Source organism: Xenopus tropicalis, chromosome 1 (genome assembly GCF_000004195.4).
Source record: "Xenopus tropicalis strain Nigerian chromosome 1, UCB_Xtro_10.0, whole genome shotgun sequence".
In the NCBI taxonomy this organism is placed as follows: domain Eukaryota; kingdom Metazoa; phylum Chordata; class Amphibia; order Anura; family Pipidae; genus Xenopus; species Xenopus tropicalis.
The window spans coordinates 138,767,624-138,790,175 of NC_030677.2; the positions used below are offsets into that span (position 1 = coordinate 138,767,624).

The 22,552-nt window shown below is 38.8% G+C and overlaps 1 protein-coding gene across 3 annotated transcripts; it reads right to left on the minus strand.

The window, feature by feature from the left end:
- Positions 1–1,700: 1,700 nt before the first annotated feature.
- nfil3 (nuclear factor, interleukin 3 regulated) lies at positions 1,701–20,931 on the minus strand. Of its 3 annotated transcripts, XM_012961589.3 has the most exons (3): positions 20,600–20,931; positions 10,757–10,803; positions 1,701–3,557 (listed from the first exon to the last, which is right to left on the minus strand). In XM_012961589.3, exon 3 carries the CDS (start codon positions 3,384–3,386, stop codon positions 1,998–2,000), a length of 1,389 nt encoding a protein of 462 aa, XP_012817043.1. In that variant the 5' UTR covers positions 3,387–3,557; positions 10,757–10,803; positions 20,600–20,931; the 3' UTR covers positions 1,701–1,997.
- Positions 20,932–22,552: the final 1,621 nt, after the last annotated feature.

The window sequence follows — 22,552 nt, forward strand, 5'->3', positions numbered from 1 at the left end:
TTTAGTGTTATAAATATAGTATTCTAGGTGGCACTAATGTGGTGCATCTATTGGCAGTAAAATGCCAAAATGACTTTCCTTCTCCCAATTAACAGAAGCCTTGCTGGATATGATATAAATCCTAATTTACCTGTAAATTTTATTTTATATTGCTGTTTTTTTCTGGACACAAAAAACTGCATCTAGTTTTATATTATGGGTCTTTAACTGTTGATAACAAAATTGGTTCATATTTTGGCTTGTATGATTGGAAGCTTATGCAGGCTCATTAACAGATACCTAAAACCAGTGGCCCATGAGCAACATGCTGCTCCCTAACCCCTTGGATGTTGCTCTCAGTGGCCTCAAAGCAGGTGCTTACTTTTGAATTCCTAGCTTGAAGGCACATTTTGGTGCCAGTCCACATAAGGGCTACCAAATAGACATTCACAGACTATATTTGGGACCCCAGGGACTTTTTTATGCTTGGGTTGTTCCCCAAATGTTATTTCATTTGCATGTGGCTCACAGGTAATAAAAAATTGGGGACCTCTGCCTTAACCTGACAATACAATTAACCAATGGAAATCACTTTTTGTAACATAACCAAAAACCTTCTTATCTGTCGCTACTAGAATCAATGCATGTAAAAAACTTTACATGCAGAAATCCTACAAAGATACGGAAGCAGTCATTTTCACATGATAACATGGGATCGATGCGTGTGAAGTGTTTCAATAGTGACAAATGGGAAGGACATTCTTGACACTCTCATGACAACAAAGCTTCCTGTCATTGCTCTTCAGAATGGTTGACTGAAACTGTCACAAGCAGTTCTGAATTTTTTAGGATAAGTGTATATATTGTCAGTGGCCCATCATTATCTGCCTCAATTAGCTGCATATAAAGCAATCTTAAATTATGCCATGACAATTTGTGCCATTTAATCATTTTACATGTTTTTGTCAACAAATGTGATTTTCACAAGGGAATTATAGCAAAATTAGAAACTTGGAAGCTTTCCATTTAAGCCCCTGTCAGTGACTCAATGATTTTGGGTGCTTTGATGTCTGCAATTTTCATCCAGAGGTGACACTCAGGGGTCCATTTACTATTTTTTTCCCAAATCTTAATTTTTAGCACAAAAAATTGTGCATTTTACTAATTACTCAAAAACACAAGGTATTATTTGGATTTGTTCAACATTTTTATTTGTTCATGCTTTTTATATTCGGATCTTTAAATAAATAAGTCAACATTCGTGCTTTTTTAATTTGTGAGTTTTTTCATGGGAGAGCAGTCCACAAAAAGTACAAAAGTTTGAATTTTGATAAATGGGCCTCCACATGTGTCCGCCATGCCCACATGGGCAATAGCCACATATCTGAGTGACAGCTCTTTGAAAGAGCCTGAACACTGGCATTCATGGAGCTGCCCTAGGGGATGGGGATTTGGGGTGACTTGAATACCTGGTCTCAAGCTACAAAAGGTATTGGTCTGGGAGCTATTAAGCTCTTACTTGAATATAAGTTTCTGATGATAACAATGACAATAATTGCATTAGTAATGCGGTCATTACATTAACATGTTTCTATCAGCTTCTTTCATAGTGGATGCTGGAGTCTGATGTAAAGAAGAACATTGGCAATATAGTTGCGGATCCCAAAGCGCAAACATTATTATTTGTGTCTAATAAATTTCTAATACAAACCCGAGGCACATATTTTTCACCAATACTTTATTTAACTGGTAACTTTCACAATTTATAACAGACTGGCAAAAATAATGTTTAAAGATATTTACAGCCTTGCATTGGCTACCTATCTGTACACAAGGCATAGTGATCATAACACAGTTGTGCACAAAAAAGGACAATATTAAGTAGACATCATTACTTGAACAGTACAGTGAAATGACGTCACAATACCAGTGAAAACTGAGCATTATACAAAACATACCAATTTACTGCAAACTACAATCTTTACAATATGCATATCATGAAAAAATCAGTAGTACTTTTAACTGGAATTGGATGCACAGATTTCCTGGGTTACTATAAGTCTTTTAAGGGTTGCAACCTCAGCAGATAGATTTGCAATACCTTGCTTTAAATATAAGCTCTCTGACTCAGAGGCTTTGAAGACATTGTCTTTTATATCCACAATCCCAGATGTTTTACAAACACTTGGAATTTTATCAAGTTCCCTGTGGTGCCACTGACCTGGTTTTAGTGGCCAGTCCTGTATATTAGTTACTTGAACTGATAAAGGTGACAAAGAAGAATGTACCATGGTTTCACTGTTGTGTTTTTCCAGCTGTAAGTGCCGCTTTGAGGACATATCAATTGGCAGGGTCAGTTTTTGAGTGCTATTAAGTTCGCTTTCCAGTGCTTCTACTTTAATCTGCATAGCCTTTGCTTTTATGCGGAGCTTGTGAGGTAATGCAGAGGAGTTCACTTCTGGAACCTTTATGATTGTCGTGTGCCCGTTTTTAAGTTCAACTGGGGAATGAATGGGACCTTTAGGAACCTGCTGTTCATCCTCACCATCAGACGTCTTTCCTACCACACCTTCATCTGCTTCTGATGTTCTCGGAGAGTTACTCGACGATCTGTTTATGTGAAGAAGTGGAGGAGAATGTGAATACCCAGAAAATGTGTTTCCAATATAATTGGTATATATAGAGCCTTGGAAAGTGTTACTGTCTTCTCTGGCATCTCTAGAAAAGTTCTCCCTTTCCATAGGTTCCTGTTTAATTCTTTGGAAGTTTATATCAGTACTTCTGCAGTTGCTCTGGACAGTGCTCGGCTGAACATGCTCCACGGATGATGCCTCAGACACATCAGACAGAGAGCTTTGTGGGGAGTGCTTGATAACTGAAATACAACTGCTGGTCATTACAGAATGTTCATGATCACTGTTATACGACATTACATTTGGTTTGGAAGATGAGTATTCCTGAAAATACATAGCAGTGGAGGTTGTGACCTTTTGTATTTCTTGGGCATAGGAAGCAGAACTAATCAAGCCAAATTTAAGTTTTAAAGACAGCAGTTCTGTTTTCAGACTGGCATTCTCCTCTCCTAGTGCAATAAGTTTATTTTCCAAAACCATGTCATTTAATCTCCGTTTTTCTCTCGACCTTTTTGCAGCTTCATTGTTTTTCCGTCTTTTTTCCCAGTACATAGCATCTTTCTTTTCATCTGGGATAAATTCCCTTTTCCTCCGACATGAGGAGTTTTTGTTTTTCGCTGGTGCCCCTTCGCTGTACAACATATCATTGCTGGAGTCCATGGATTCTGACATGTCTGGTATGTTTGAACTAAGAACAAGAATATTTTCCATATTGTTGCGTGAATCTGCACATTCCTGCTCTCTTTTAATGGTTGGCATTTTTCTCAGCTGCATGAGAAGGAAGTGGAGTTAGAAACCTTCTGCAGCTCCTAAAAAGAGCAATTTCACGTCAACTTGAAGCTTGTAATTAGATTAAATTCCATCTGCTGGTAATATTTCCTTCATGGCCTCATGACAGCCAGGTTGTAACCATTTCCGTTATATGCTCAGGAACAAAAATTTGACCTGGAATTAAAGAATAAATAATTAAGTTGTGTTTACATACTATTAGGAAACAGAAAACTAGTATTGAAGGTAACCATAAAAGTCAGCATTAGAAAGAACATTAAGGTAATTCTATGTTTTATATCTCAGTAAAGACCTCATTTACAGTGCACCAAAGGTCACATGGTTGAATTCCTCTGAGATTTGCAGAACTATTGGTTTGCTAATATAACCACAATTACATGCACTTCTGCAATCTTACAAACCATGTTCTAAAAGTCCTGTCTGTGGTTCATATACTACAATGATCTGGAAAAATAATTACGTCATGAAAAGAGATTTTTTTACTACTTAGGGCTTTCTGCTTGTGACATTGCATGGCTTTTGTCTGAAATTGCAGGGAGCAAGAGGAACAAAGACCTAAATGATTAATTAGTACTAAAAACTGAAAAAGAAATGGAAAAACATGCGGTAAGAGAAAATCCCCTACGACTTAAAAAACTCCATATATTGTAAACTCAGCCAACTATAAATAATCCCTCCTTTAAAACAAAACCAGTGTAAACAAATGTATTAAAAAGATATAGAAAAATTAAGGGTGATTTATAACAATCAACAATAATTTAACAAACAAGGGTTACAAAATAAAAAAGAACATAACTGTAACATTCCACAACTAGCGAGGCCGGTCTACAGATGTTTCTTACTTTACACGCTTACAATCCATGCAGTCCTATTATTATTATTAACATTTATTTATAAAGCGCCAAAATATTCCGCAGTGCTGGATTATAAAGCTGCCTACAAATATAAATATAATACTGTATATACATTTAGGTCATGGGAAGGATGGGAACAGGTCACATGAGAATACAGCCAGTCTACCTCAATTCTTGGCAATGAAGTGGATTTATATGCCAATTGCATCAGGCAGTTAGGGGAGAATTGGAAAGAATGGTTATTTGCTTTTTTTTGACACCCCTGAAAACCCAGCTGAAGGTCAGAAAATTGGGTGGAAATGTATTTGTTGTCCTAGATATTCTTGAAACTATTTACACTTTATCAAAAAATTAAAGGATCTTCAGTGGCCAGTCAAAAAGGGCCAAAGTAATTGGGACACAGCCCCCAGATTTAAAAGGCAAATCAAGCAACAATATCCAAATGTATCCCAAACTCAACACAAAAATTCAAAAGAAAAATCACATTTTGACTCAAAAATCCATATTAAAAACATACATACATACCCCACATAATGCCAGTTTCGTTTGGATTCCCCTTGAAACGATGTCTAAATGACTGATATATATTGATATTTTCTTATCTCTGTACTGAGTAGTTAAGGGGCATCCTGACAAAAATGTTGCCTTCAAGTGGGGCTTGACAACCAATGCTAAAAGGTACATTAAGGGGCATATTTACTATAGTGTGGAAGCCAACATCACTGGTGATTGCCCATAGCAACCAATCAGCAATTAAATTTGAACAGTCACCTACAATTAGAAAACAGAAGCTATGTTGCTATGGGCAACATCACCAGTGATATTAGCTTGCATACTATAATAAATATGCCCCATGGTTTTGATTGTGTCTACCTCCAAGAGAAAAATAGAGGCTGCACAAAAGTAAAAGTGTGATCTTTCCATTTAATAAAAAGGCTAATGGTGAGAGTAGACTAAGGCCAAAGACTGTAACTCTAAAACGCAACAGTGAATTTTTTGCCAAAATTCGTGGATATTCAGATTTTAAGATACACTCTGTTTCAGCTTTTGTGATTAATGGAAAAATAAATAAATTAAATTCTAATATCTAAATATACAGTGTCATAGTGTATAGTTTACAATACACAGATTTACTTCTGAGATAAAGTGTTGCATTCAAAGATCTGTGGTGTTCTTATCTATATTAAGTCAAAGCAGTTTTGGCAAAGGATATTTTTTTGTTGCCCAATTAAGTCAAGATTATGTGGTAAGCAGTGTGGTCATGAGTCAGATTATATGATGTATGTCTTTAAAAACGACTTGGACTATTCAAAGCAGATGCAATATTTTCAGTTAAGATGTTTCAGACATTACATAATTGTGCAATTTTGGAAATTTTTAAGAGACACGTTAAGTTTAACGCAATCTCTTCTTATAGTAAAAACATGTATGTTTTAAAGTTGTCTGATGAGAATCTAAATCACAGTGACAACTGAGTGACTGAACTAAATAACATAGATTCAGTGCTTTTCGACTGCATGATGCTTTGGGCACATATCACAAATTAGAGAAAGGTAAGGCAATAAAAAGGCTGTAGCTTGCAAAAATTCTTACAATGTTTTTGTTGAACTTTAGAAATAAGCCATCATAACTGATTGCTTTCGGAGGTACTGGGAGTTGTAGTGCAACATCTGGAGTATTTAAATTGGAGTGCCAAAGTTTTTCTGATTAATGTCTATTATAACTAATTAACACACGCTCGTTTGAAAAAAACACCTAATATTTTTCAACAAGGGCAGTTTACCAAGGAAGTGAAATGGATGATCTAAGTCTTCTTTGGCATCAGAATCCTGCTTTTTTTGTTTATGTGACTTACTTTCCATGGTGTGTTAGCATTTCACTGGATTAAAAATAGTAAAAGAACAACTGTTCTCATAAATGTATCTCTCCAACAAATGCTCGCACAGCCTCCTGCCAAAATATGAAATCAGGGCCAACAAGGTTAGCACCGTACTCATTTACAGCGGCTCATTACTCTAATTTTATCTCTCTCTTCGGAAATAAAACACAGGCAAACATGTTTTAAATAAGCCAAAAGTCTAGTGTTTTGGGGGATGCTAAATATTAATTTTATTAAAGATAACAAAAGGTTGTTTTTCCACTCTTCAGAGAGCTATTACAGTAGGTGTATTACCACGCAGCTGGTTTACAGAGCAGAGGAAAAGACTGGTCCATGCCCATTAAGGAAACCTTTACATATAATGCTTTAAATAATACTAATAATCATGTACAACGAAGGGCTGATTTAAAGGTAGGGTAGAAAGGCCAATTAAAGACCCCAAGCATTAGAGGTGGGCACTTAGGGAGGATATATATATAAAAGTAAAAAGAACATTATATTGTGTGACAATTTTAAAACTGTATTTGTGGTATATAAAACTGGGATGTCCACCTGGAATTTCAGCAGCTGTAAGTTTAAACGCTGTCAAGGGCAAGTTTTAGTCAAACTACTGTATGAGGGCTGCAGAGAAAACACCCCTGATTTATGTATCTTTTGTCTGCTGCATTGCCTAGGCCCATTTATACTCTAAATCCACTCCTTTATGAACATAATCAGGTTAATTTACCAAAAGTGAGATATATTTTTCACATGAGTAGTAACGACTAGCAACCAATCAGCAATAACTGTTGCTCAGTCAGTTGCCAATATAACAATGAAAGCAAAAATTTAATTGGTTGTCATTCGTTGTTCAGTGTTATTAAGTGAGGTTGATTTAGCATTTTCCCAAGTCCCAACTGAAAAATAAACAAGTTGGTTATTTATTAAAATGGTGCATCTATGCCCATTTTAGCACAGAATACAATCAGAAAACAACTCTTATCTGTCAGATGTAGTTAAAAGATTAAAGTAAATATGTGGTTGCTATGGTTTACAGCACGGGATCAAAATAAACAGGTCTTTAAAAATCCCATAGAAATTAACAAAGAGTGGCGAATTGTGGCAAGATTTCAGTCTTTGATGAATATGTCTCTTTGTGTATATAAACTCAATACACTTTCTGTGAATGTCCAACATTTTCGTCTCCAGCTGTTGCTCAAAAACCCACCTTAATAGGGTTGTAAGACAATAGGCTACACACATATCTTTATCCCTAGACCTTTATATGGAAAATGTTCAACTGTAGATTTGTGAAATGGCATCTGCTCTCATTCAGCAGGCAAGGAAGTCATTCGTCTTGCTGTTGGCACTTCCTGTTACACAGTAGACATTAACTTGAACAGGAAGTAATGGGTCCAAAATGACTTTATTTAAGCCAGCTTTTGAAATACTTTATGTGCAGCAGTATAACTCTCAATACAAATGACAAATGCTATAAATTGCTGTTTTATAAATGTTACTATATATTCATCTCTAATGCAGAAGGATTTTTAAATCTATATGGATTTTAGCAGCGTTAAAGAATGACTTTAGAAAATGGAATTTCAATTCAACAGAATGCCATGTCTATGACCAAGTAGGTCTTAGTCCATCTGCATATGAGTCACAGCTAAATGTTCTTTTTACTTTTATGGTAATGGCTGAAAGTGTAGTGCAAACGCTGTAACAGCCTTTCATGCAGCCCTGCTTCCATTTCATTTTATTACAATGATTCTTAATTATCCTGTGAATAAAGCAGTAACCATACATATACTGACTAACTGGGGCTGCACTTATATTTTTCTGCAAAACTACTCTGGTTTCCAATACCAGTTCTTGAATTAATTGTAATGCTATAAAAGCATCCCTTTTATATGATTGGAAAAGACCTGACCATGTACAATAAAAACAGATATTTAAGTATCAGTGATCAAAAATGCAAGTACAATATTCAGAAGCGCAGTAATTTATTCCCTAACAACAACATTATATTTGCATCTTCCCTATTATTATTATACAGGACACTGTTTCTGGTGATTCAGAGGAAATGCCACTATCCTATAATCATTTCTGTAGATAACCCATGTATTAATACTATTATAGACAATCTCTGGAGCCACAGCTAAACTATCTATCTGCATGCTAAACTATCTATCTACATGCATTGTATTGCAAAATAGCCAAGGGTAAAGGGAAGGGTTTGTTTATTCAGAGCTCATTGCTTCTAATTAAATAAACTCAGCTAATCACAGAAGACTTAATAAGTGTGAAACTATCAATATATTTATAAATTAAAAGAATTGGCAGATTGTATTTTCAGCATAAGCTTTGAAAATTTTGAACAATCTAGATGTATTTAGATGTATAATGTCCCATGTATTATGGCCATGGCCACCTTATTTATGTCATTGAGACAAACAAGAAAGGTGAGGGCTCCAGTTCAGGAGCGATACATGAAACCTGATATTATGATAATCCTAAATCTGTGGGTGGTCTCAAAAATGAATAGAGCTATTCTACTAACATAAGTGAGTTTGATCAGTCTACTACAAGTTAGAAATAGGATTGGTTGCTAAAGAATATTAGAAAATCAGTCCCACTGTCTTGCTCTAATTTGCTCCTGACAACCGTGTCACTTCTTAGGCTGCTTGTCATTTCGTGTTATCATGTAAGTGACTAAATACTTACACGAAAACCTCAAACTTTTCAGATGGGTTTTGTGGTATATAGATGGCAAGTTCTTACACTTGTTTCCTGATATAAGATTTGCTCATTTTTTTCTTCTGTAGAGCATCAAACTGTTTACAGGTTTTCCGAACTGCTCGTGCAGCTGCAAATAATATATACTATAAGTTTAACATCTGCCCAGGGCTCCTAGACTGCCATGGATACCATAGAAATGCCAACAGCTACTGAGACTAGCAATTGTATAATGATAAATTAAACAGCAATGAGTAATGGGCAATTAATTAAACATTAGAGAGTAATACTCTAAACCTTAATGCCCAGAGTGCACAACCCATCTCTTAGTGGCCATAACAGGTTTTAAAGGAGAAGGTAATGTGTTCTTGTTTCTGATATATGAAATTAAACATTCCACTCATGCTTCAGAAGTTTTTTGTTTTTTTTTTAAATTGTGAACAGCTAAAGCTTAATAACGTGTTACATGCCAGCAAGACAGTTACCTATAGCAACCAATCAGCAATTAGTTTTTATCAGCCAACAAGTTAGACAATGAAAGCAAAGCTCTAATTGGTTGCTATAGGTAACTACACTGTTGCAATCTAGCTTCCACTGATCCTTACTGATAAATCTTATCCTAACTGATCTTTACGATCTGTCCTTCTCCATCCGCCCCCCCCTTCCCATTTACAGGTATGTAACAAATGAACTAAAGAGAAGCCCTGTTGAGATGGATATACACGTTCCGATTTAAGTCATCAGATATTGATCAGATATCAATAGTACGTTTTAATGCAACAATCAAAAAGTAACATTCAGATTTAAATTTTAGGATTAAAGTTGGAAAAATAACAAGTCGGACAATGTTCTGGCCATTAATTGACAGACAACAAATGTATGTGTCTTTATGGAAACTTTAATTCCCGAAATGGCTGCTTAAACATATATTACGAGGTAATGTGAATGATCATGTGCACAAAGCTTTGTTAATTTCTATTTATTTTGAAAAACAGATTTTGTTTTCTGTCTTAAAATGAGTCTAGTATATATGAGCGCCATATACAGAACAGCACTTGCAATAGTAAAAGCAACCGCACATCAGGAAAAGAAGAAGAGAAAGTGATTTTGTTGAAAGTAAGCAATGGCTTTTAAAGCATGAAACAAACATACATAAAGTTCCTCTGTGGGTGTGTGCATACGTCATGGGTCACCCATGGATATCATCAGACAGGCAATACATGCAAAGATATTATCGCTGTCCAACAGAAATTTTCTACCCTGTCTGATCTACTGAACTACCGATTACCATGGGAGGAAAATTATTCACAGCCCACATAGGGTACGAAAATCATACAAAACTTTATTTTGTACAATTCTATTAATGCCTGTATGGCCAGCTTAAGGTAAATGGAGGAAAAATAAAGTTATCCACCTTTCTCCTGACTGGAGTTCTGCAGGTCTTTATTCACTTATACAGGGATTCTTAAAAACATATTTATTATATATTTAACTCTATATTCTACATTTCATGAATTTGCCACTCAAAATCCTATACAAGTAAATAAAGTGTTGGTGGAGTTCCTGGGGCATTAGACCTTTTTACACACAAACAAAGACTGGCATATTTATCACCAGGCAGTTTTATTGCCATGTAAGTGTAATGCTCAGTGCTCTAAATGAATAATATGTGATAGAGTAAACCCCAAAACAGCCTTACAATGACTAATTTGGCAGCTTCCCGATGTCTGTTTAGCAAGAGCAAGCCGTTCTAGTTCCAGACAGGACTGAATAGACAGTTAGTTCTGCACATGAAGTCATTAATGCCTTATCTGTGTCTGTGCAACAGATTTACTCAAAAACAGCAACGGCGACAGGTGGTTCCCATAATAAAATGTGGGTAGTGATATTAGGAAGTGTAATACCTGATCAGAAGTTAAGATGGATCACTTAATTTCCCACAAGAATTGTTCTGTTAACAAAGAAGACAAGATTTCAGACTGAAGTTAAAAATAATGTATAAAGTTGGGGTGTAATTACTATTATCACTTGTTTATAAAGCCCCAACATATTCCACAGTACTGTACAGTATATGTATTTATACACTGAGCTTACAGACTACATACAAAACACACCCGATAACCAACACAAGAAGTAAATATTGTTAATGTATTTCTATTAGTCTAAGCAGCAGTGTTCACAAAAAGCAAATTCAGTAACATGGTTTTTGTGATATAAAACACAATGTAATTCAGTGGAATATGCAGGCCCTATTAATAGTCCATGAAGGGAAGCAGTTATCAGCCTGACAGAGAGTTCACTAACCCAATCTAGGAATATTCACTCATTTTCAAAAGACCTCTTTCTCCTAAACCCTTATCTGAAAGGCCATGCCAAGAATACTGCTGTGCACATTTTCCCTGGAGCAGACCAGTAAGGATAAATTAAGAATATTTATTATCTCCTTTGATTCTGTGTGTCTCAACTTTAGTCTTGCTGATTAGGGGCACTTTTATTGTGAAATTAAATATTTGCAATTTAACAAAGGCATTTGTCCAGCAAATCCTAGATGACATTCATTATATTATTCTTTAAATGGTTTTTTTCAGACTACTCCATGGTTAATATTCCATTTCCTGGTGTTGTACTTTGTGCCAGAGGCTGAAATATACTTCATAGCCAAATGACATATTATGCAATATTACACATAATCATATAGAATGATACATCCCAATGCAGACTGAAGATCATACCTTCTGTGAGATTTATTTGCTAGAATATGTTCAGCTTCTGTAGTGTTTACATTTTATACTACCACACCTACTATTTCAAGAGAGGAAAGATAGATGATAGATAGATAGATGATAGATAGATAGACAATAAATAATTATACAAAATGTAAAAAATGCTTATTCACACCATAAACTTAAACAAATGCTTATTTTCTATATCTAATGAATAAGTGTTTGTTGTGTAAAGGCCACCTATCACCCTAAAATTGTTTCCCCCACCAGAGGTGGAGGCTAATAGAGCCCACGCTCTGGTTGGGGGAAACGATAGGGCGGAAAAATCCCCTCCAGTGCTAGGCCGCCTGCACTGGGAGTGAGCTCCCGATGCGGGTGGGCGGCCAGTCGGCCATGTTATTTAGCACACCACCACTGGAGTTTCCCTCCCAGCGCAGGCAGCCTAGCAATTTTTGGTGATAGGTGCTCTTTAAGGTCCTGTATGCATTAGCATTTTTTCAAATGTTATATATAATATATATATATATTATTAAATTATTGAACTGTCTTTTGTGCCACCTGGGTTGGCACCTGGGAATTCTCTAGAAATTACGCACCACTCTATTTCCTGTTTCTACAAGTATTTGCACACTCTGATGCAAAATTAAATAATAATAATAAGGTGACACACTGATACCATATTACTCAGCTCAGACTGCAACAATTGGCACCATGGTAATGGCTGCATTGTGAATGCAGTTAATTGCAATTCATTTACAGCAACTAAGGTTTGTGCAGATCATTAGTTCACTGTTATTACAATTATCTAGCCTAATTATTCTTAAATGGGGCAATAAAATTACTGGGGGTGTCCTTGTATTTGTATTGTTGCTCCCATACACTGCAACTCTGAGAAAGTGAAAGCTCCCTCCCAGTCTTTACATAGCTGCACCTACAAAAATAGCAAGTAAATACTGCAGCCTAAAAAGTCCTGCAGGGTACTAACAATTTTGCTGTTTGTTTGCTTGTTTGAGTATTGAGCCCAACATTCTGCAGTTGGTTACTGGGAACTGTAGAACAGTACTTTGCACTGCTAACTTTTCTGATAGCTGTGCAGGGGAAGCCAGGAGTAGCTTCCTGGTCTGCTGAACAGAAAGTAGTAAAATTATAAAGCTTATTTTAAAAACAGGGGGGTTACTCACAAAAGGTGAATACAAAAACTTGAGAAAGAAAACATAAATGGAGTAAAATTAGAGTTAAAAGAAAAATATATTATATGTGGTGTCTTTAACTATTGTTTGGGGCACCCCTTCTATGAATTTGTAGTACAATTTAGGAATCACAAAATTCTGCCAGAAGAACAAAGACAAATCTTAAGTAGGGTTTTTTGGCATTATTAACAAGCATGTTACCTGCTTTAATAATATAAAATCCAGAAAGTGCTACTCCAAATTTTTCATACTAAGAAATAATATAAAATGCAGAAAGATGGAGAAACTCTTACTCCAATTTTTTAATGCTAAGAAATAATATTTGCTTTAAAGTTAAAACATGTCCAGGTACACATACAGGCACTTTGCTGTTTATGTAAATCTTATACTGTGTTGCATACACAAAATTTTGCCATTCTGCCAAAGAACTGAATTCATTACACTATATTATTTTTTTACAATTACTATTTTGCAGGTAGTCCCCCTTTCAACAGATGACATGTTTGATACTACATAAAATTCAGTTCTACGTTTCCTAGTAAATATTTTGCCACCCTAATGCAGAAAAAGCAGAAGGCGCAATAAACCCTTTATCTTCCCAGTTTGTTCCTGTTGGCGACAGGCAAGGCATGTTCGGAATGATATAATTTCCTAATTGCTTATTGCCTGCTTCTCCTGTGAGTTGGATTTGTGTTTAACTATTTTCCTTTGCAACTGTGGGGGAGGCAGAGAGAGCTCTCTGTCTTTGTCTGCAGATTGCAATGTTAATGAACAACTACACACAAACATTGAGAATACGTGACTGGCAGAGCATCCCTCCCTCCTCCAGGGCTGCCTTACCCTCTCTGTGCAAACAAACACTCTTACTACCCCGTCTCTAAGATCATATTTCAGAACTGATTAGCACAGGGTGATCCTGTGCATTTACTAACAGGCGGCAGTTGAAAGTCTGCTTTCTCAGGCAGCTAAGCCTGTTATGTCACACTGCTAGTTATGAGGCAATGCCGACTGGGGTTAACTAACAGGCCACATCGTTTGGGATACCAGACAATCGTCCGCATTTAAGTACCATATAATTGTGTAACTTTCAACTGTGTTTCCTTGCAGCTTGTTTACTACTGAAGAGTCAGGCCTTAGGCATAAGCTAATTACAACAACTGTTCCATTAAATAAGGCTTAAACGTAAACAGTACATCAGTTCCCCCAATGTGTGTGTATGCAAGAAAATAAAATAATGCACAAGGTATCCCCTTGTGGTCATAGGATTCCAAACCCCATCCTGGGGGCAAAGGACTGAGGATTTTTTAAGGCCAACTAGGATGAATTATAATGTATCAGGTCTGGAGGCACTGCTGTAAGAAACCATGGACAGTCACTGTTTAATGAGCTGGTAGGGGGCTATTTGGACCCCTGTGTACTTTAAATGCTAGAGTCCCAGCCTGGGCCTGTAATGTATGTATATATTTATATAGCGCTGCTTGTACACGCACAGCTGTACATTTGTACAAAACAATAGAAGTACAAACAGTGGGGACAAAAACTGCAATTACTATCTATCACATTTACACACACTAAGGGGCACATTCATTAAAACACAAGTTTGAAAAATTCGGATTGGATACGATAATTTCTGAAGATCGCAAATATCACGAAAATGCTTAAGAAAAAAACGTATTAATCACGATAATATCGTATTGGCGATCCGAAAGTCCCGAAATTTTCGTACCAAACGATTGTAAACAGCGGCAGAACCATTCCGAATTTTTCGCTCAAGCGTACGAAAAAGTCACGCGGGCGTACAAAAAAGTCGTGCAAGCACAAAAAAAACGGCGAAAATATGATTCGGAGTGTTCAAATGAATGCTCCGAGCGTTCGTGTCTTAATAATCTCCCCCATACTGTTATGGCCAGTGTGGTGGATGTCACAAGTATCTAAAGTTGCTGAAAGTTTTTTTGCCATTATTATCACCAAGTTACATTTAAAAAGATGTACTTTAATTGGTGTTAAAGTTACTCCAGCTTTTTGACTTTGTAGCATAGGGTGGCACTTTTGTGATTTCCCACCTCCCCAAGCATTCTCTCTTTACCAATTTAGATGAAAATAGTTTCTGCTCACTCGATGACAAAGCTTTACATGAGTATTCCACAGCAGATTATTCTGTGAATGACTTGTTCACAACAGCAAGCTAACATTTTCATGGATCATTGTGAACACTTCACCTTGTCCCTTTCCTAGTCTTCTCACTTTCTTTCTCTTATGCACCATGAATGTCAAGCCTTCTTCCCAATAGTTCTTGTTAAACTGCAGCTAACAGCATGCCCTGACAGCTAAAGGATGTGGGGAGTTTTAGATAATACCAAATGGAGGGGAACAGGTTGGGTAAGTTAATTACATGGCAACAAATGAATAAGCCTTACACAGTCATGGTAACCATAGCTTCACTGATGCAATTTACACATACTGATCAGTCATACTTAACCCTTGGAAAAAAAGAACACCCCACTGACTCCCACCTGAAGAGCAAATATGTTTAGTCTATAGTTTACTAAATTAAATTGTCCAGTATTTTACGCTCTTCTGGGCAGGACCCTCTTCACCTCCTATATCGGTTATTGGTTGCTTTGTATGTAATTCTGTAGGTCAAATGTATAAACCCACATCCTGTACAGCACTCCGGAACATGTTGGTGCTTTATAAATACATGTTAATAATAATAATAATAATAACAGTCGGACTGGGTTACCCGGGGGCCCACCAGGTACCCAATTCAATGGCCCACCGCTGCTCCCTGCTCCATTCCCCAGCCATTGCTGCTCCAGTGCTGCTTACTTAGTGTGAAAAATAAAGATGGCCATGATGAATGAACAGCCATCTTTATTTTTTTCACAGCAAGTAAGCTGTGGTAGAACTGGATGCTGGCAGCTGGCAGAGCAAAACAGGGTTGGGGAACTGTTTTTTTCCAATGTCATGAGCAAGCTGTAAAATTAACTTTAGAGCCAAGGCATGTATTTCCTTGTGACATGTATGCTGATAAAGTGGGCATATAGGTATGTAAAGTCACATGACTTTCACAAGAGTAAGGGGTATATTTATCATGCTGTGTAAAAAGTGGAGTGAAGCATTACCAGTGATGTTGCCCAGGGCAACCAATCAGCAATTAGATTTCAACCGTTTGAAAACCAAAGCAAACTATCTGATTGGCTGCTATGAGCAACTTCACCGGTGATGTTTTACTCCACTTTTTACACAGCATGATAAATATACCCCTAAGTGTATTGTGTGATGTGCCGGGGGGGAGCATTATTTTAGCGTGACATGGAGAGCCCTGCCGGGACCGATTATGCCCCATTTGTTTGGTGAATGCAGAGTGAAGCACTGCATTTCTCAGGGAAGGCAGATTGTTACTCTGTATTTTGGGCAAGTCCCATAATCTCTTATTAAAAGATAGTAGCAGTGCTGGGGCTCACTGTACCTGAAAAATGATCGCCACATGGCAAAGTTAAACAAATAGCACTAAAAACAGAATAGTACAAATAATCATTTGTTAGCTCCTTGTTCTTTTACCTTTCATTATTCATGTGCTACCTGTACTTGCACTGTCACAATGATAACATTTTCCAAGTACTTTACAGCCTAATAACTGTCACTCCACAGCATCAAATATTTCTTCCCACAGCTTAGCTTTAGATTGCAGGTTGCTAGCAATGGCTATAATACAGACAACCTGTAGCTACACAAAAAAAACTACTTGGCCAACTACTGAAAGGCACTCAGTTACCAGTTGCTGAGAGACCTTTAAGCAAAATCCATGATCATTATAGGAGCATGGCTGTTACCTAGCAATAATCTAGCAACTTCCGCTACACTGTTTCAAGACCAGGGTCGCCACCTTTTCTGGAAAAAAATACCAGCCTTCTTATATTTCTTGTCTATTAATGACATTGGCATCAAGGATCATTATTACTGGCCAGCAGCCCTATTCAAGTGAGTAGGTGAGTGCAGATAACAGAACCTGTTCTGAATTAAAATTTCAAGTGGTTAGAATTACAAGCTCCTCAGAGCTATATCTATATTGTGAAAAAGAAAACTTTGAAGGGATTCTGTCATGATTTTTATGGTGTACTTTGTTTTATTTCTAAATTACAATGTTTACAAAGCTAATAATTCACTCTACCATTTAAAATTTGATTCCTGATCCACCACATGTATTTTTTTTTAGTTGTAATGATGGTGTGTAGGTGCCATTTCAGTGCATTGTGCCTGAGTCTGAGCTTTCAGAAGGGGACAACACTACACAATAGAACTGCTTTCAAATAAGCTATTGTTTCTCTACTCAGTGTAACTGGAGGAGTCATGAGTTGGACTTGGATTTTTTACTACTAAGTGCTATTCTGATATCTACCACTTTTTGCAATACAGGTGTCAGGGAGTTATCTTGCTACCACTAAATTGTTTTGTTCTGTTGATTGGCTGCTGGGGGGGGGGCAATATCACTCCAATTTGCAACTCAGTAGTAAAGTGTGACTTAAGTTTATCAGAGCACAAGTCACATGGCTGTGGCACACTGGAAAATGAACATTGTACATTAACTAATGTACATTGGTTAAATAAAATCTCATTAGCCACCGCCCAAACTATCCACTTATACATTTCTGCCTTTATGGCACACACTGGTGATTAGCCATGTTGCTATCAGGCGGTAAGCAAGGCAGAACAGATAGGCGGTCTCCTCTCTGCAGGAGAACAAAGGAATGCAGAGCCCGGCAACCGTGCAAGCCCCGCCCTCAGCCATTCACGTGTTCCTACTCAATCACAACAACCACCGCCCACAGCAGCAGTAGCCGGTACGTTCCGCTATGTATATGTCTGTGTCCATTATATTACTCCCGTGTGACATATAGAGAGGGTTCAATTGCCTATAAATATATATCTGCAAACTCTGGTAAACGAATTCAGAACGCGACAAAAAGACTATGTAGCCTGGATGCGAGTGCAAGAGAAGAGACATGATTATATAATTAAAAGAACTTATAACGTTCGGTTTTCGTAAAAGGCACAACTATGTGGTTTGGGCAGCTGAAGACGAGGCAGTGTGTATTGGTGTACTTATAAACCCCGCTGCAGGCAGGGCAATCATGTCCCCCTAATGTTCCGTGTGTGTCACTCTCCCAGTGTGTGAGCCGAATGCAAAACGAGCGCAGCCCCAGCACCACCGAGCGGACAAAGAACCCTGGCAATTGGCAAAGCTTTTCTTCTCTTACTGATTACCTCTATATCCCCTTCCCCTGCTTATAGTATGGGCGCAGCACATGCTAGCATATATTGACTATAAGAAACATGCTGGGGAGCCGCAGCTGGCACTACCTTGCTCTTCTAGCAAGTGCTGGAGGGATAATGCAATAATAAACACTAGGGATCTGTAAGTGCTGCTGCTGCTGAATCACAACTACCAGCACCGCCCTACAAGCAAAGGCTGGGGAGTCAGTCAATGAATGAAGCAGTCAATGATCTCCTAGCTGTGCCACACACACACACTGCTGGTATCCAGGAAAAATCAGAAATGGAGGGGGATGAATCAAGAAGGGTTAATAAGGCACAAAGGACCATACAAGACCATTATTGATCACTTCTGCGTCTAAACCTGACTGATAGCGCCTATATTAGTGCAGGGCAGAGTAGGGGAATGCGGGCTCTACCATCGCTTTTTATCCTTCGGAACACTTAAATAGTGCCCTTATTAACCCCTCCATCGCTAGCAGACACTTGCAGCCTCATGATGCCAACCTGCCTTGTGTTTAAAGAGCTCTGAGCTTCCGAGCAGAAGGCACCAGTTGGACTAAATATAGCCAGGCGGTTTTATTTTTACACCGCATGGCAAAGCCCTTAAGGAATATGATATCATCCAGGCGGCCATTGTCTGCCTTCCACTAAGTGAATTACTGAGAACATCCTGAAAATGAGAGAAAGCGAATCACTCACCGCTAATGAGTAAATACCCTGCTAGTTTACTTAGAGAGAAATTTAGAGAGAAATCGCACAATCAGCTCTGGTAACCGCGCTGCCAGCAGTTACTAGCGAGGTTACATAATGCAACATTTCCAGGAACCGCTGTATGAGCGATCAGCCTGCAGCCACTGCGCTGCCCACGTCTGAACAGGGAATGACAGCATCTCACTTACACTGGGCTACATCATGTACATACAATAGGGCAGGTACCCAGGCAGGAATCATACAGAATATACATATAGTGTAATATACAAATGTGCTGATTTTCTATCATGACTACATTCTCCCTCTAACATACGCCAAACAGCAGCTTTGTCTACTCTAGTAGGACTCTACTTTTTAATATGTGACTTCCAATCACCCCTGAAGTTGGGGTTTTGGAAGTTATAGTTTCACAACAGCTGGAGAGTTGCAAGACTGAAGACGCATGTACTAGGTGTACCCCCCCCAAACAACTGTTATATAATTCAGTGCGTATATGTGCAGAATAGGTACACAGTAACCAGTACTGTACAATGGAGGGGACTACAGGTAGCCACCCTTAGGTAATCAATGGCTTCTTGCCACAAATATGTGAATTTCACTATCATAGCGATAGATAATCCCCTGCACCAAGCCAGTAAATCGATACTCAGAAGTCAGCACTGCTCCCCTGCACACGCAGCGCTCCGATTATTATGCAATGTGTGGAAGGACAAACCATTCAGCCTACCCCGACTTCCACACAACAAAGAAAGGGGAACAACCCTGCATGAATGCTCATCTACCTCAGTCCTGGACAAGATGCACTGCAACACCAATGTCGATCTTAATCCTCCTCCTGTCCTGTTTGTGCCCTGTTGTTCCCTACAGAACTAGTTATGGTGTACCCTTATCAACAGAACTAGTTCTATTGTATCCACAGCCCCAAGTCACACTGTACGAGTGCCCACATTATTTACACTGTGCCAGTGCTTACAGAGATCGTTCTATTGTACCAAAGCCAGCAGAATTAGTGGCATTGACATAATGCTTGTAGAAGTAATTCGTGCCTCCAGACACACGAAGCTAGCTGTAATGTGTCAGTAACACTAAATAAGACTAGTAAAAGCATCGCCATGCGTATTGCCTATACACAAGTAGTAGTGTCTTGGACCGGCGTAGCCATAGACAGTTTATTAAATAAAATTTGGCTTTTCTGTTAAATTGTTTAATGGCAGTTTACGAAGAGAACCCTCATTTATTCGTTTTCATGCCTCAGAGATAGTTACAGAGAATCTACGCCAGAGCAACTAGTTACACAGAAGCCATAGAAATAGTTGGTATGGGCAATCTAGTTACAGGCTATATAAGTCATTGGAACTAGTTACAGTGTATCCATGCCCCACACAACTAGAGCCTCTACTGCTAGTTACATTGTATCTAAAGCTCACTGGACTAGCATGGTTTTTTGCCCATACAAAAAAGCTCGCCAGGTTGTACCCATTTGTACATGATTAGCCAGACTGTGCCAAGTATACCCACGCCTATAGAGATAGTTCAATCGCCATAGGCTGGGAGAAGAACGGTTAATCTTTATCCCAAAGCCATTATATCGCTGCCTCGTCACTCGCTGTCACAGTTATTCCCATTCATGTAAGAACAGAGCAGTGCGCACAACAATGCCGAGTAGTAGGAAAGAGAACCATTCATTGTCCGGCTACCTGATCTCATGGCAGGGCTACAGTACTTGGTACCCCCCTCCCCTCATGCCAATCACATGCCACTCAAGGGGTTGTTTAGAAGGGGACAACACACAGACAAACTTAACAGAGTACATGCACAATACGAGTATGAGCCACATGATTACCTGCATTAGCGCTTGCATCAGTTCATAGGCATCTTTGCTCTTATTTAACGGAAGAACTTCACTTGCTCCTTTCCAGGCATGGGTGGCCAGTACCTGGGAGTTGATGTGATCAGATATGCCAACAACAAGGGAATAAAACAAAAATCACAACGCTGGAGTGTCAAGCAGCGCGTCCTGTGCAGTGCTTATGTGTGTACGTGTGTGCATGCGTGCGTGTATCAGTGTTTCTCCCCGCTCCAGTCTGCAGCCTGCTGCTGCTGCTCTACAGATCTGTGTTAGTAGGTCAATACTCCTCAACGCTACTCTGTGTGCACTTCCAGTCTTTGCTCTCACTAAAACAGGAGCGAGCTGGCAGCCAATCACAGATCCGAGGCTGTCAGGCTTTCTCCAATAGGAAGCGGCTGCTTAGAGCTGGGGGGCGGGACCTGGAGAAAAGAATTGAGAAGCTTTGCTTACGAACACTGTGTTACTGTAGAACGTGGAGCTCTTGTTCTGTGCATTGCATAACCACAGGCAGGGGGAGATGGGGAGGGCTCCATTTACGTAACTGCCCGACAGGAATACAGAGGCGACACTTTAACCCTTTCCGCGCTCGGAATCCAGCGCACAACAGTCACTTTCTCAGTATCTCAAAACGAGTGCTTCTCACGGTCCCGCGTACACGGAGAACGCCTCACTTGTTATTTTGATTAAGTAAACTATGAAATGCGAAACGATTATGATTTCTGGAGTGTCTTTATCCCGCGCCTTTGTTTTATAATAAGGTCGGCGTAACTGTAGAACAAAGCAGGGGAAACGCTTTGAATATTATTTTTTTTTAAATTCGTTACATATTTGTGGAAGCTTTCCTCTCAGGCGTTAGACTTTAGTAAGGTGTGACAGACACGTTTGTGTGGGAATTTGTGTGAACGTGTAACCCAGAGATGTGCAGGCCGCTGTGGCAAATGAACTACAATTCTCAGGGAATTCTGGGATTTATGAAGTAACAACAGCTAGAAACTGTAGGCAGGATTCCCCAGGGCGAATTTATTCAATAAAGAGGATAAATGGCAGTCTGAGGGGGAATGGACAAACCAGGCCCAGACTGGCAATCTGGTAACATTAGCAAATGCCAGAGGGGCTGCTATAAACTGCCGTGGACCAGTGCTTTGTATTGGGGCTGTTTGGGTTCTTTGTGTACTTGAAATGCCAGGGCTCATTTTGCAGACATGGGTTAAACTGTTGTACTGTTGTATCATAGCATTCTCCCAGCAACAGTGACACATTTCACAGAAAATAACTCACTCTTCTGGCCATTATTTACTGTTTTGCGTGAGGTAGTCAATTCTGCTTTATCACCAGACATATTTGTGTGTCTGTCTGTATTTCAGGGAAAAATAGCACCCTGTTTCCAGTTGTAATTTTCAAGTGGCTTAAAAATACGCCTGGTCACAGCGTGGTGAGCTGAGATCCCTTCTCCTTCCCTGAGCTGGTGTTTGTTTCACTGCCAGACGTGCAGCAAACACTACCACTCCTTGTTTGTGTGCTTTATCTTTTGTTCCAGTGAACCGACGCATCATTTGAATACAAGGAAGTCAGAAGTTCTTAACAAAAGCCATCTGGGCAGCTATTCCATCCAATTTATCACCAGGCAGAGATGAAATAAATGCAATTATGTAAGGGCATCTACTTGCTCTGCAGATTGACATAGTTATTTGCCTTCATTTTTTGTTTAGAAGCACTGCCTGGCATTAGTGTGGCTTCAGGAGTTCCTGAAATGCAAAATACAAAACCCAAGGCTGCTTTAATATGGGCACCGATATGTGGCATTTCCCCCAATAGTATCTACTTGCTCTGCAGATTTTCCCATTGCTATAATTATTTGCCCACATTTTCTGTTTTGGAACCACTGCCAGGCATTAGTGTGGCTCCAGGAGTTCCTGAAATACAAACCCCCCCCCCCAAGGCTGCATT